Consider the following 15,913-nt stretch of genomic DNA (forward strand, 5'->3'; position numbering starts at 1 on the left):
GACCCGCGGGCAGTGCCGACACAATCCCAGCACCCTGGAGTGATGTGACACCCTGGGAGGGTGGGAAATGGGGGTGGTGAGTGGGTAAGGTTGTGATGACAAACCAGGCCATGTCCGAAGTGAAGCGGGCAAATATCAGGGCCTCCCTGGCCCTCTGGGATGCCGGACCCTCACCGCAGGCGCCGGTCCTGCAGCCTCCGGCAGGATCTCGGGTTCACCCCCGGCCTCGTCCTCCAGTCCCTGCTGGCCCGGCGTCTCCTCATCATCCCCGTCCTCCTCCTCCGAGGAAGTGGCCACATGTTCCTCGTCACCAACCTCCAGCTTGTCACCCCGCTGCTGTGCAAGGTTGTGGAGGACACAGCAGACTACCACGGGTGACCTTCCGGGCGGTGTACTGGAGTGTACCACTGGGTTGGTCGAGGCATCGGAACTGCATCACCCCCCCCACCCCTCCCATGACGAATAGCTCCTTAAACATGGTCACCAATATCCCCCGCCTTTTCTCAAAACTCCCTGCAGAACCCCTTAACTCATACTTTATCTTCTCTAACCGCAGGAAGTCGTACAGGTCACCCAACCAAGCCCCTACTCCCGGGTGGCGATGCCGACCGCCACTCCAGCAAAATTTGCCGCTGTGCAATCAGAGAGGTAAAGGCCACGACATCGGCCTTCCTCCTCTCTATGAGCTCCGGCTTCTCTGAAACCCCTAATATCACCACCAAAGAGTCCTGGTCCAACACCTCCTCTAATACCCTGGCTAAGACCGTGAACATTCCCGCCCAGAATCTTCCCAATTTTGCACAACCCCAAAACAAGTGCGCGTGATTCACTGGCTCATGTCCATACCTCTCACACTCATCTGCTACCCCCTGGAAGAACCCACTGATACTCACCACGTTATATGCACCCTGTGCACCACCTTAAAATGTATCAGGCTCATCCTCGCATAAGAGGAGGTCCCGTTTACTCTATGCAGTGCCTCACTACATACTCCCCAATTTATCTCCCCTCCCAACTCCCCATCCCATTTTTCCTTGCCCTTCACCACCCGCTCGCCTCCCTGCTACCTCAGCCACTTGTATATATCCCCAATTCTTCTCTCCCCTACTACATCCGGAAGCAGCGGTTGCTCCAGCAGGGTGTACAGGCATTAGAGGGAACCCCTCCAGACCTATCGCGCAAAGGCCTTAACCTGCAGATACCTGCAGATTCCCCTTTGGAAGCTCTAACCTTTCCCTTATCTCCTCCAGACTGGTAAACCCTTCCTCCAAATACAGATCCTTCACCTTGACCAGCCCCATTTCCTTCCACTTCCTGTATACACTATCCACCCCCCACCCCCCAGCTCAAACCCATGATTTGTGCACAGGAGTTAGCACCGACATTCCTTCCACCCTAAAATGCCTCCTCAACTGATTCCATATCTTCATCATGGACTGCACCCCCGGGCTCCCTGAATACCTACTCGGAGCTATTGGCAATGCTGCCGTCACCATAGCCCTCAAATTAGACCCCTGACAAGATTCCTCCTCCATCCTAACCTACTCTACCCCTTCTACTTCCCACCATCGCTGCACCTTGTCCACATTTGCCGCCCAATATTAATGAAGCAGGTTCGGCAATGCCAAACCCCACTGCTGCCTCTGCCTCTGGAGCAGTGTTCTCCCGATCCTCGGCACTTTCCTGCCCATGCAAAGTCCGAAATGATCGTATCCAATTTCCGAAAAAAGATCTTTGGTATAAAGATCAGGAGAGCCTGAAAAATAAGCGAGAACCTCGGCAGAATATTCATTTTCACCACTTGGACCCTCCTCGCCAACGTCAACTGCAGTGTATTCCACCTTTTAAGATCCTCCCTGGCTTCCTCCACCAGCTTCGTTAAGTTCCGCTTATGGAGCCCTGTCCATTCCCCCTCTACCTGAATCCCCAAATACCTAAACCTATCCCTCGCTACCGTAAATTGCATCCGCCCTAAATTAGCCCACTGTCCTAGCTCATTCACCGGGAAAACCTCACTTTTCCGGTTTGTACCCCGAGAACCCTCCAAACCTCCCCCGCAGGCCCACAATCCTTCCCATACTCTCCAGCGGATCCGAAACATACAGGAAGAGGTCATCAGCATAGAGCGACATCCAATGCTCCCTCTGTCCGTTCATAATCCCCCGCCACTCCGCCAGTCCCCTAAGAGCCATCGCCAATGGCTCTATGGCCAGCGCAAACAGCAATGGCGACTGCTGGCACCCCTGTGGAACCCCTTTAACATAGGCCCCCCCCCCCCAGTTGGCCCGGTGAGTGCAGGGCAAAATGGGTGGCATTTATTTCCCCTGGACTTGGCGATGGTGGGGAAACCTGTTGCCTGAACATCTTGCTGAGCCTGGTCCATGTCAAAGAAGATGTAGTCTTCCGCCCGGGTATACAGGGCATTCGTGATCTGTCAGATCACCCTGTGGGCTGTGTGCTGTGAGATTCCCAGCCCTGGAATGATCCCGTGGCGTAAAGGTTCAAAGCTGCAGTGACCTTGATGGCCACCGGGAGTGGGTGTCCTCCTTCTCCTTGTGGTGCCAAGTCCACGAGGACATGGCACAGGTGTTGTACCATCTCTTTGTTGAGATGGAGTCTCCTGCGGCACGCACTGTCCGTCATTTGTTCGAATGATGAGTGGCGTCTGCACACCCTGTGCCTCTGGGTCCCTTCCTGGCCTGATGGACGGTGGTTCCTCTTGGTGTGGGGTGGGATCCAGCACATGGGCTGTTGCCCTTGAGCATCTGCAGATGCTGCTGCCGCCATCTCCGGCACCTAGCCACATCGCCTAGCACCAGTACCACTAGGGCAACCTCTGCATCTAACATCCCTACCATCGCGTTCAATATCTGTAAGGCATTGGGAGAGGGTGTTAGACTGACAAACAGCAGTGGCTTCCACCCCCACTGATCCAATCTCCACCTGGAATGCCTTGCCCACGCAGATCCAGCCGCAGCGGGCCGCCCTTGGCAGACCCCAGACCTTGTATGCCGGACACCCGCTCATAACGTCAACCGGACTAGGCGCTGGTCCCCTCTCTGTGGTACTCACCACCCTCCAGCGTGGACATGTCCCCAGAGCTGTGTACAATCCCCTGGGTGTTGGCTGCTGCATGTGTAGTGTTGCCTCCTGCCGTGTTCGGGTACACGATCCAGGCATCATGGTCTGATTGGAATGCTCGCTAATTACTCCCACATCCTGCATGGCATGCCCACCCTGCGGAGGGTCCCCCACTCTTAGCCGAGGATCCCCCACCGAGCACAATGGCAGCAAGCCTAGCGCCCCTGGGCTCTTTGTCTGTGAGCAAAGATGGCTACTCACCTCCTTGGCTGCCCACAGAAGCCCTTCCACCAAGTTCATGTTTTTAAAAAGGAGTACTAATTGGCGCAAGCATGAGTACTTGCTGGGGAGGCCTCTAAATGACGAGGGTTCCGTTGGATAAGGGGTGGTTCTCGTTAATTGTATTGAACTGGGGATTAATTGGTGATAATTGGTTTCTCGCCACACCACGGCAAGATCCCGATTTCGCCTACAGGAGCGGGCCAGTTGCATCGCAAACTGTTTGGCACCTGGTGCGGATCTCTTTTTTGGCCTCTCCCGCAATTCACCGGCCTCTTTTCACTTGAGCGAGAGCATAACAAGGCCTGATGATCGCATCCGTATTCTCAAGTGTGATGTTGCAATTGTTGTTATGACACATCTTTTATGATAATATTTTTATAGCTATTTTCCAATTGATAAAGACTGATCCAGTTTTCCAAAGGCTAAAATGTACCAAATAAACAGATTGTTACCTCTATAGCTATAATAGTAGAACACCAAATTCATTTTTGTAAAAATTTTATTCATTTTGATGATAGTTTAAATAATTGTTACAATCCCAGTTGATATAATTGGACAGTGAGATCCAGAATTGAACCCTGGCTCAAAAGACTAACTTTTTTTTTTAATGTGGAGGAACAGAGTCACAGGACAGCTAATTCGTTTTACCAACAAGAAAAAACATTTATTAAACATGAGAGAATTTGATGATTATACAATATTCCTTTACTCCCCTCTTAGCTTAACCAATACACAGAGAATTTAAAATTTACATGGATTACAAAGTATATCTTAAATTACAGTGATCTCAGTTACACAATACCCCTTTCAACACACAAGATGGCTGTGTTCAAATACATTCTCCACTCTGAACCTAAAGTGATCGACTGTGGATCTCTCCTCTGAATCTGCCCCCCAGATGATTGTCACGTGAGAGTTTTCAAACTCCACTCCCGAAAAAAAAAAAACGCTTTAATATTTGGTTTCAAAACAATGCTTTCCATCAGCACTTTGCATTATGAATCAATTCCAGGTTTTCCAGCGATACTGTCAGACAAAGCTTCCGTTCCATTTTTAACCGGGAACATAGTACCAGGTTTTCCACTTCTCTTTTCAGGTTTATTTTGTCTTAACTGCTATTCCACAAACTCCTAGATCCAGCCACTGACTTCTATAGTTATTTCAACTCGCGTTCCTCATGTTTTAGTAAAATCTCTCAAACCTGGAAATCACTTCAAATATGTTTCTGGTTTCCCAGTCTTCTTCTCAGCTCAGTCTGTCTTTACTGAATAGTCCTCTGTTCCAGTAACTTTAACCTCAAACTTCTCAGAAACCTCTCTCATTACTGTAACTTCCTTAACTAGCTGCTCTTCAGATCTCTGCACTTGTTTTCTTAACCATTACTCCATGGTATGGCTTTTCTTCTAGCAAAGCTGAGAGAGAGATGATCTCTCTAGCCTTGAAACTATCTGCTTTTAATAGAGCTGTGAGAGCTGCCTTCTCGCTCACTACCTTTCTCCAACTTCAATAAAATTAGCTAAATTAAACTTGAAAGCTTCTCTACTTTACAAGGTCCCATTTGCTAAGCAGTGCCCACATACGCTGCTGGCCTATTTGTTCTTCATGTTGTAGCTCTCTCTAAGCTCAATAGAATCACAGTTGGAACTTAACCACCCCCTACACATACAAGCATTTTTGCCCAGCATGAATCTAACTATGGGTTTTACTCTTCCAGGTACAGAAACATTAAATTAAACGCACTTAAAATTATACCTTATTTTCAATGTTTCCCAATGCAACTATGAATCCCTTAAAACTATCTTTGTTTTTCTAACATAATGTAAACATTGCTGGCTCTTGGTTATATGTCTGTGTGGAGTCTGCATGTTCTCCCCATGTCTGCGTGAGTTTCCTCCGGGTGCTCCAGTTTCCTCCCACAGTCCAAAGATGTGCAGGTTATGTGGATTGGCCATGCTAATTTGCCCTTAGTGTCCAAAAAAAAGGTTAGGTGGGATTACTGGGTTACGGGGATAGGTTGGAAGTGTGGGCTTAAGTGGGGTCTCTTTCCAAGGGCCGGTGCAGACTTGATGGGCCGAATGTAAATTCTATGATTCTATATATTGCTGAACATGTGCTTGACAAGAAGTGACTTCTCAGTGGTGGATGGAAAAAAAATAAAATCAGCATATCAGTCATTATTTTGAGAAGTGGCTCTTCTGTTGTAATTGAAGGAGGACGTTTTAAGGCATTCAGTGAGGATCTGATTAATTTAAAAATAAATAATATATAAATGATATTGATGATTTCAGTATTTTACTTATTCATCTTTGTGTCAATGATAGTTTGCTGCCGTTGCCAATATATGGCAAAAGATCCCCCTCATGGAAGATTAAAATCCTAATTCTTGTATTTTTTAACGTAACACGAACAAATAAATTAATGTCTATTGACTTTGGTTGTTGTCATTTTGGTTCTTTCATATTTTTCTTTCTTAAAAAAATTAAATTTTTCACATTATCTGCTATCTAGCGAAAACAATTGATAAAAAGATTGGCGAACCACTTTCTAAGAAATCACAGTATTGTAGAATAAAACTAAAATAGATTATTCTTTTTTCTCTCTTGTAGGTGTGATGTCTCTTTTGAGGCCCCTCTTACTGGATGTGGTTCCAAACATTCAGCAGACAGCAGCTTTGGCACTGGGACGTCTAGCTAATTACAATGATGATCTGGCTGAGGCTGTTGTTAAGGGAGACATTCTTCCGCAGCTTGTGTATTCATTGGCGGAACAAAATGTAAGACCTCATATTTCCTTTATACTGAGATCAAAAAAGAGATAATATTGGCAAAATCATAAAGGTAGAAGTCTACAGTTTCTCATTACATACAGGAGTGAAAGCATATATTAAAATAAAATGTAATTGCATACGCCATGGTGATTTGTATTCCAACTGTGAGCTAGTCTTGTATATTTTTTTCCTCCTACTGAAGGGATCCCATTTAAAAACAGCATAAATTGCCTGTGCCAAGGAGGCTTTGCACATTGGCTTTTAGTTTGTCAGGCAGCTGTGAGACAGTGGTTAGCTGGGATCATTGAGGGCACCAGCAGATTAGCGCGGGGTCACAAAAGGCCTATCATACTTTAGTGACTGAGGGCAAGTGAAGGAAGCTAATTAGCCAGTTCATGTAGAGTTTAGCTGCACATGCAAGCAATCTGTTTGTCCCTTGGGCAAAACTACCTTCCTGACTTTAAAGTTGATGATTACAGTGATGACACATTATTTCAAACCTGTTTAGAGAAAAAGCTTATTAAATTGCCATCTTCATATATTTCAAAACAGTGATAATTTTTCACTTGTTGATATCAGGTGCATATTTTAAAATTAAAACTGTATTAATTTTCTCAAAATGAAAAGGATACATCAGCATATATTAAAATCCACTGATCATCTACAGGGTTTATTCAATTTAATTTCCAGGTAATGAATATGGTAATTCATATTTTGGTGCTGCTCATTGTAGTTTCTGGTCACATCTTGAAAGCTCTGGTTACTTCATCTTTTCATGCAATGGCGTTTGTGTTGTATTACATAAGGAAAGCAAATTTAATGAAAAGAACAGTCATGATTAGTCTGTTCTTAAAACTTTTCTTTAGAGCTATCACATTGGCAGATTCACAATGCCTATGCAGCAGCAGATAATCTATTAGCGACAATGAAAGCTTTTGCAATGTAACTTTCACTTGCTCATGTTCACATTTAAATCTTTAACAAAGTGGAAATGATGGATGATTTTGGTGTAATTATATCAACAGTTGTGCCAGTGTTTGTCCATGTGCGGACTTGGTAAAATAAATGGTGGAGGGAACATAAAATAGCATGGACGGGGTTCCCTCCGAGATCCTGCCCACAATTTTACAATGGGGCGGACAGGACCTCAGATGGAAAGCCTGCCCATACTCCAATTAATGCCCTTAAGTGTCTTCTTAATGGCGACCACCTGCAGGGTGGGAAACAGAAAATATTCTCACCCTTGATCTCAGGCAGGAAGGGGGCGATCGGAAGGCCCCTTCAGACTTGGGGTTCCCACCTCTCATGGGCCGGAGGCCTCTCCCAGCCACTGGCCTATACTGAGATTGATTCCTCGTGGTCTCCACAGGTATGCCCCACCCTCCTCTCCCCAGGACCCGTGGTGCTTACCAGCACTTGTTCCTGGATTTGGTCTCATGCACGGTGCTGCAAACGCTCTTCCTGCCACTGCAGCTCAGTGCCTGGATGGGATGGAAAGTTGTCGGCCAATCTGAATGGCAAACAGCTCTCCAAGGTGCAACTTCTTCCAAGTGTGGACAGAAGCCCCACCTGCTTCCAATCAACGCTCATTTGAGTGTGAAATGACAGTGGGCCTAATGGAGTCAGTGGGGAACACAACCCTGCTGATTTTCAGATGATGGATGTCGAGATGTGGGGCGGGATTCTCTGGCCAAGTTCACCCAGCGACTGGAGGATCCCGCTCAAGGTCAATGGATTTTTCCATTCTACGCGGCTCACCCGAGGTGTTCGTGTGGTGGGCAGAATGGGAGAATCCAGCCCGTGGTATTTTGGGGATTCTCCATTTTGCCGGCAGCCCAGGGATTTCCCGACGGCGTGGGGCTGCCCACAATGGGAAACCCCATTGGCTAGCTGGCGAGACGGAGAATCCGGCCCAATATTTTTAGATATTAGAAAAAGCCACGTACACTGGTGCACAGGAGAGAACATAGCATAGTGGTAATGTAATGTGACTATAATCCAGAGGCCCAGTCTAATGCCTTTAGGACATGGGTTCAAATGCCACCACAGCAGTTGGAATCTGGAAATAAAATCTGTAATTGAAAGTTAATCTCAGTAACCATGAAACTCATCAATTGTTGTAAAAACCCATCTGGTTCACTAATGTCCTTTGGGATAGGAAAATGTTTTCCTTATCTGGGGCGGGATTCTCTCCTACCCGGCGGGGCGGGGGGTCCCGGCGTAGCGGAGTGGCGGCAACCACTCCAGCGTCGGGCCTCCCCAAAGGTGCGAATTCTCCGCACCTTTAGGGGCCAAGCCCTCACATTGAGGGGCTAGGCCCGTGCCGGAGCGGTTGGCATCACACCGACTGGTGCCCAAACCGGGTCCAGCAGCCTTTGACGCCCGCCGCCCGGCACCGGGGCTGGCCAAAAGGCCTTCCCCGGTTTGAGCATGCGCCGGTGTGTCAGCTGCCGCTGACGTCACCACCGGCGCATGCGCGCTGGGGGATTCTCTTCCGCCTCCGCCATGGTGGAGGCCGTGGCGGCGGCAGAAGAAAAAGAGTGCCCCCACAGCACTGGCCCGCCCGCCGATCGTTGGGCCCCGATCGCGGGCCTGGCCACCGTGGGGGCACCCCCTGGGGTCCGATCGCCCCGTGCCCCCCCAGGAACCCGGGGGCCCACTCGTGCCACTGATCCCGCTGTCACCAGAGGTGGTTCAAACCACGGCGGCGGGAGAGGCCTCCCAGCGGCGGGACTTCGGCCCATCGCGGGCCGGAGAATCGCCGCAGGGGCTTCACCGATCAGCGGGGCGTGATTCCCACCCCCGCCAATTCCCGGGTGGCAGAGAATTCCGGCCACGGCGGGAGCGGGATTTACTCCGGCCCCGGGCGATTCTCCGACCCTGCGGGGGGTCGGAGAATTTCGCCCCTGGTCTGGCCTTTATGTGACTTCTAACTGTCCTCTGAAATAGTAAGCCCCTCATTCAGAGGATGGGCAACAAAAGTTGGCCTTGCCAGTGATGTCATCATCTCATGAAAAAATAGAAAACATATGCAGAACCGAGAGAAAGCTTCTAAAATTAGGCATTGCTCAGCTTTATTTGGATAAACTCATTATCAAATACTTTTATTTTTATGAAGCGTTTCTACAAGAAAGCTGCAGCCTTTGTGTTGAGAGCAGTGGCCAAACACTCTCCCCAACTAGCCCAAGCGGTGGTGGATTGTGGGGCACTGGATGCATTGGTGATCTGCCTGGAAGAATTTGATCCAGGAGTGAAGGAAGCAGCAGCTTGGGCACTGGGATATGTTGCCCGTCACAATGCAGGTGAGGAATACTTGGACTTGACTGTACGCTGGCTTTCACATCTTAAAGCAGCTAATTCTTGCGAATGGCTATGTTCAGTTCCCATGGTAACACAAAAAAAAGGGAAACCAGCCCGGCAGCACTTTACTGCTATAAAAGCAAAATTGTCATCTGAAATGTTGCAGGTTGGGTATGAAGAATAGGTCCTAGGTTTTGTCTTGTTTTAACTATTTCTATTGTTACCTTTGCCTATCAAGGAAGGGACAAAACTGCTTTTGTTATTCACACAGCAAGGAAAAGTGTCTGACACATCCTGCCTTTAATCTACAATACTGGTAATCTGACCACATATTTGAAATGCATTTGCCCTTTTTAATGGCCAGCTGGGCTCAAAGTCAGCTAAAATCTGACCCCTTTTTGACAATATAAATCACACAAATTATGGATGTTGAATAAAGGCTGTTTTTGGCTGGGTCTATACCAGTATAGGTTTCAGGCTGATAATGATTCAGAAGCATGCTGGTGTAAACTGTAGGTGGACGCAGCCATCATCTGCAGTGTTTTATTTGTACTTCATTTTGAGTTCCATAATACAAAAAAAATCCCCCGGCCTGCAAGAAGTCTAATATTGTCACGAAGGTGTGCTTATTTCAAATAATGATTTTTAATCCACTGGCTGGAAACATGGACTTGAACTTTTAAGACTAGACTTTTAAAAAGTAACAGCCTAAAAAGAAAGACTGGAAATCACTGCCAAGCTCTAACTATTTGAAGTATGCATCCACCAGGATCAAGAACATGGAACTCATAAAAGACCTGGCAAAGTCCACATGCACCCGCACCCGTGCCTGCCTGGCCACTCCCATGGATGTAGGGAGGCTGACGGAGGGAGTTTCTAATTCTCCTGTCAAAGGTTGCATTATCTCACCAAGTATGTGGGGCTGGATTCTCCGGCCGCCGACGGCGAAATTGCGTTCGGCGACCAGCCGGAGAATCCAAGTTTCTGACCAAGTTGGGGGCGGTGCTGCTTTCGCGATGCTCCACCCCCCTCCAAGGTAGTGTACTCTTCAGAGTGCGTCATGCAGCATATCGATGGCCTCAGAACATTGCCTGAGGCCTGCCCCCGATGTTCTGCCCTTGACCAGCCGAGTTCCCGACGGCGTGGGTCTCACCCGTCGGGAACTCGGTGTGGTGGCTGCAGACTCTGTCCAGTGCCGCCACGGTCAGGGGAGGTCTGATCCGCAGGCAGGGGGGGACATTATTCGGGGCTGGGGGCACTGTGGGGGGTGGATGAGCCGGCCGAAGGGGTTTTTGTTTTTTGCGGGCCGGTCTGTGAACGGCCGCCGCCATGCAGCACGGTGCGGCCGCTGCAGGCCGCCGCCGTGCGCAAGCGTGGCCACGGACCCGACAATTCTCCGGGACGAATCGGCAGCTAGAGCCGGGTGCTCTTCTTTGCCGCCCTGCGAGTCTCCAACAAAACGGGGAATCGGTGGCCGTTTTGCGCCAGTTTTTCTGGCGTAAAATGCTGGCGTGGGGACAAATCCCAGAATGGGAGAATCCAGCCCATGCTGTCTGAGTCAAGGCTGGGCCACCAACTGTAGCTCCTGAGGAGCATTTTCATATTCGATACTCCAGGGTTGCCATTGTTTAGTCCCATTAGTGTCGGGTATTGCTCTGGGCAAGGGACAACTACTCGGGACCACAAAAGAATGATATTGTCCTCAACACTGAGTTTATCTTTCTTGGTCAGATAAGGCTTCTCTTCTGAGGGTTCTCCTCGGACTTCACTGACCAGGATCATGTGTTTCAATTTAGATAGTGTTGGATCTTTTTGTGTGCAGGCCTTAATTTGCCTTGCAGACAGTGGCAAAGTGTCCTCTTCCAATGCTGATAAAGGAATCTGGCTTGTGGACAACAGGAGGTGACTCAAGGCACTGATGTAGCTATTCGTGTTCTCGGGCATTGCTCTAAAAGATATTCATAAGCTGTGAGTCACAGGGCCCAATGCTGTATCCTGGCGGAGGAAATAGGGGGAATTGCCTTATCCTCTTTAAATAGTCCCAATAAGGGCTTGTGGTTGGTTTCTATGATGAAATGCCTACAATAGATGTACTGGTGAAATCTTTTTATATCAAACACAACAATCAAGCCCTCCTTCTCAATTTGAGAATACCTCCACTCAGCATCTAAAAGCGTCCTGGATTCATAGGCGATGGGCCTTTCCGTTCTGTCTTTTCAATGATGTGGAAGTACTGCCCCAACCCCATAAGGGGAAGCATCACAAGACAGGATAACTTCCTTCTTGTGGTCAAATGGGCCAAAAGTTGGATGACAGTACTTTTGTTTAACTTTGTGTTGTAACCTGCAAGGGGCTTGTGGGGTGGGAACAATTAACTTCCCTGTGAACCTTGCAGAATATGAGCTCACCCGTTAAGGGGGCGGGGAACCTCTAAACAATGAATAGATATAAAGCCAGCCAGTTAGGCACGGGCAAAGCAGACTCAGTCGGGATCTATTGTGTGATGTATCTAATAATTATTGTAAATGAACAAAGTTTCTTTGAATCACTCGATGTCGACTCCTTCATGGTCTTATAAACTTTGTAGCTCGTCCCAAGACAATGGTTGGTTCTTCCGCTGCAGTGTATGCAAAGGGTTCAGTAAGGAGGCCAAATTCGGGATACATTTTCCATAATAATTTACTGATGCCAGGAAGTATTTTAACTCTGTTGTGTTTCTTCGAGTCGGTGCTTCCTTGATGACCTTCACCTTGTCGTCAGATGGAGATACTTTCTATCTACCGGATATGCTAAGTTGGTCACTTTGTTTGCTTGAAAAACACATTTTTCCCTTATCAGGTGTGTCCCAGCTCTTGAAAATCTCCACAAGACCTCTTCTAGGTTTGCCAGGTGCTCTTGTTCCGTAGCACCTTTGTCCATGCTGGAAATTAAAATTGGTCTGTTCATTCAAACTGTGTTATGGCTTCGGCAGTATATTACTGCCCAGGCAGCACGGTAGCATTGTGGATAGCACAATCGCTTCACAGCTCCAGGGTCCCAGGTTCGATTCCGGCTTGGGTCACTGTCTGTGCGGAGTCTGCACATCCTCCCCGTGTGTGCGTGGGTTTCCTCCGGGTGCTCCGGTTTCCTCCCACAGTCCAAAGATGTGCAGGTTAGGTGGATTGGCCATGATAAATTGCCCTTAGTGTCAAAAATTGCCCTTAGTGTTGGGTGGGGTTACTGGGTTATGGGGATAGGGTGGAGGTGTTAACCTGGGTAGGGTACTCTTTCCAGGAGCCGGTGCAGACTCAATGGGCCGAATGGCCTCCTTCTGCACTGCAAATTCTATGATCTATGATATTATTCAGGTTAATAGGCTCAGTAACAAGCCTAAATGTTCCTTAATTATTTATTTACATGTGACCGGCGGGCTGCCTGTTTCAGTGCCTGCCCAACTAGCAAGGGTGGGCAGGCAGGTGGGCTAGCCACCTGATCTATTTTACATGCCCCCCACTGAAAACACATCTGCTTGGTAGTGCCATGTAAAACCCAGCCCATGCACTCTAATTTGATCAACCTATCCTTCCTCACTCTGTAATTTGTATTTGTGTGTGAGGGCCCTCTGAGTGTGTGTATGTTTATGACAGTTGGTGGTATTTTATTATTTTATCCAGGTTGGCGCAAGTACAGTAAAACTCTTTTTTTTTTTAAAAACTCAACAAAACTTGTCTGATTAGTTATTTTATGATAGTGCTTACATTAAACAGTTAAAAACTTAGAGAATTAGCACATACATCCCTTTAAATTAAAAAACTCTTACAATCAAACCAGGAGCGAGAAATGTGGTGATTCTTTTGACTCCTCCTCATCTGGTCTCACCAATATGTACAATTTTTACACAATCCATTATCCGGCTCAACAGCTAGATTGAAATGATAATACCCAGAACTCTGAGAATGTGATCTGTAGTAACTTGGTGACTTTCAAGGCCAATGGGAGAAGGATTGATGGCAATCTTCTATGGGTTTGTGAGTTGGAAGCCTGTCAGCATTAAACTGCTGGAACCCACTTCTGGCAAAAGGTGACAGCTGGCTGGCAATAAAGGATGAACATCACACAGTCTGATGGCCAGCCTCCAGCCTCAGAATGAGACTTCCAGAAGATGTGGGAAGGGATATTCCAAAGGTCTCGTGACCAGGGAGTGGAAGTGAACTTGGAGAAGCAGAGGCAGCAGAAGAACACTCCAGTAAAGAAAGCCTTTGTAATTTACCGTAGTGTGCCTTGATAGTAAGTTCACTGGCAGGTGACCATGGCAAGCATGCTAACATATGAGCAGGATAAAATTCCATTCCCATGTATCTTATAATATTCTGATTTACATTTATTAATGAGGAGCCTGTGCAGTTTAATGGCATTATCCTACACCATCAAAATCAGCAGTTTCATTGAAAACTCTCGCTTGCTTGCTTGAGTGCAGTTCCAACATCAAGAAGCTCAACAGCATCTGGGAAAAAATAGCCTGCTTGATTGGCATTTCATTCGCCAGCTTGAACATTCACTTCCTCCCTCATGGGTGCACCATGGCTGCAGATGTACTGCAGCAACTTTCCCTGGTTCCTTTGACAGCACCTCCCAAACCTCTACCACGTAGAAAGATGAGGCAGAAAACACGTGGTTACAGGATCACTGAAAATTCCCCTCTAAGTTACAATTCATCGTGGCTAGGAAATACTTCATCATTCTATCATCATCACTGAGTCAAAATCCTAGAACACCGTAACTAACAGCACTGGCAGTTGGCGTGATTTAGGATACAAGCAACAGAATTTTGGATAAGTTGTAAAAAAAAATTAGAGCATCCAATAATATTTCTTTCCAATTAAGGGGCAATTTTTAGCAAGGCCAATTCACCTACCATTCTCATCTTTGGGTTGTGGGGGTGAAACCCATGCAGATACGGGAAGAATGTGCAAACTCCACACAGACAGTGACCCAGGGCCGGGATTGAACCCGGGTCCTCAGCACCATAGGCAGCAGTGCTAACCACTGCGCCACTGTGCTACCCAAAATTTTGGATAAGTTAACGTTCACGGAGAATGAAAGATGGGAGACATTGATTAACCAAGTCCAGAGGAAACAACGGTATGGTGAGGGATTAAGCAGAAGATGAGCTCAGATAGAAATAGATTTGGGCAATATTACTGAGTGGAATTTGGTTATTTTACTGATGGCAGCAATATGTGATCGGAATCTCATCTTGGGCTCAATAACTACTGGCCTATATAATTTGGAAAACAGGCCGGTGAGTACAAATTGTACTATATTGGGTGCGATCTACCGGTCACGCTGCACCGGAAAAGCAGCTCACTGCGACGTAGTGTGGCTGGTGAAAGCCGGGAGACCCCGCTCCTGGGATCTATCTGGCTTACAACGTTTCGCGAGAGTCAACACAATGTCAAGTGCCCTTAATGTCACTTTTTGGCAAATCTGCATATTAGAACGAGGCAGTAAGCCTTACTCTAATTTGCAGATTCCCAAGGTATCTCAGGATTTTTGTATTCAATCCTTCGCCTCGGGGACCTCGGGCAAGCGCCGTTTGGTACTGCTCCCCACAAACGGAGACCAAACGCAATGGCACTCGTGGGGTTCTCCAAGGGGGTTGGAGGCCCCAGCTGCATGCCCTTTGGGTAGGGTGGTTCCCTGGCACTGCCAAGGTGCCCAGGTGGCATTGCCAGCTGTCAGGGGCACTGCCAGGGTTCCAGGTTGGCACTGCCAAGGTGTCAAGCTGGCATTTTGCACACATGCGATTGGGCTGGGATTGCCCACTGTGGGTGTGGGTCTTGGTGGTGGGCATTAAAAATGGCATCCCGATCTCTCAGTACAACGGGGAGCTCCGGCGAGCAGAACTCCCTGTTGTAAAAAATGGGGCTAGTGCAGCCTTGACTAAATGTTCCCTGTTTAGGCCTCTTATTCGGCGCGAGTAGCGTTGAATTGGCATGTGTTTATTGGCATTGCGAGTGCCGGGAAACAAACGGCTGAATGCGCTCGTTATAGGACTTTGTTCCCTTTTGGGAAAATCGCGCCCATTGTTTTTATTTCAAATTTCCGACAGTTAAATCCTTATAACTGAACACAGCAAATGATAATCTGAATGTAGAGATCTCATGGATATTGCAAAACTTCAATGCCAAAGTGTACATTGATCCTAGTAAAGTGTTAGACACTTCAAAGCATGTTCCACTTCTATTTTAATCTTGTTAGATTTGCACTAAATTTAAATTATTTTTGATGAGATTGTTTTCCTCTCTTCAGGTCAAATTTTTGGCCTGTCTATGTTTGTTTTTGTATCTTTGCTTTAGGAAACCAATTTGGATATGCAAAACACTGGTCTTAGGAGGAAATGCCTTTATTAGAGTTGAAGGTTTCTAAAATAACAGTAATCAACGATGAAATTTTGAAAGCTGTACCAGCATGTTTACATCTTTAAATGAAAAAAAAATCCAG

At 47.3% G+C, this 15,913-nt stretch overlaps 1 protein-coding gene across 2 annotated transcripts in view; it reads left to right on the forward strand.

Annotated features, from left to right (window-relative positions):
* spag6 (sperm associated antigen 6) overlaps positions 1 to 15,913 on the forward strand; it is a 265,208-nt gene that overhangs the window by 105,208 nt on the left and 144,087 nt on the right. For both annotated transcript variants that reach the window (XM_038798106.1, XM_038798105.1), the window contains exons 3-4: positions 5,970 to 6,136; positions 9,249 to 9,432. In XM_038798106.1, the coding sequence (XP_038654034.1) occupies positions 5,975 to 6,136; positions 9,249 to 9,432 (346 nt within the window). In that variant the 5' untranslated portion in view covers positions 5,970 to 5,974. The remainder of the gene's footprint in view (positions 1 to 5,969; positions 6,137 to 9,248; positions 9,433 to 15,913) is intronic.

The sequence above is a fragment of the Scyliorhinus canicula genome, chromosome 5, assembly GCF_902713615.1.
Source record: "Scyliorhinus canicula chromosome 5, sScyCan1.1, whole genome shotgun sequence".
NCBI classification, from domain to species: domain Eukaryota; kingdom Metazoa; phylum Chordata; class Chondrichthyes; order Carcharhiniformes; family Scyliorhinidae; genus Scyliorhinus; species Scyliorhinus canicula.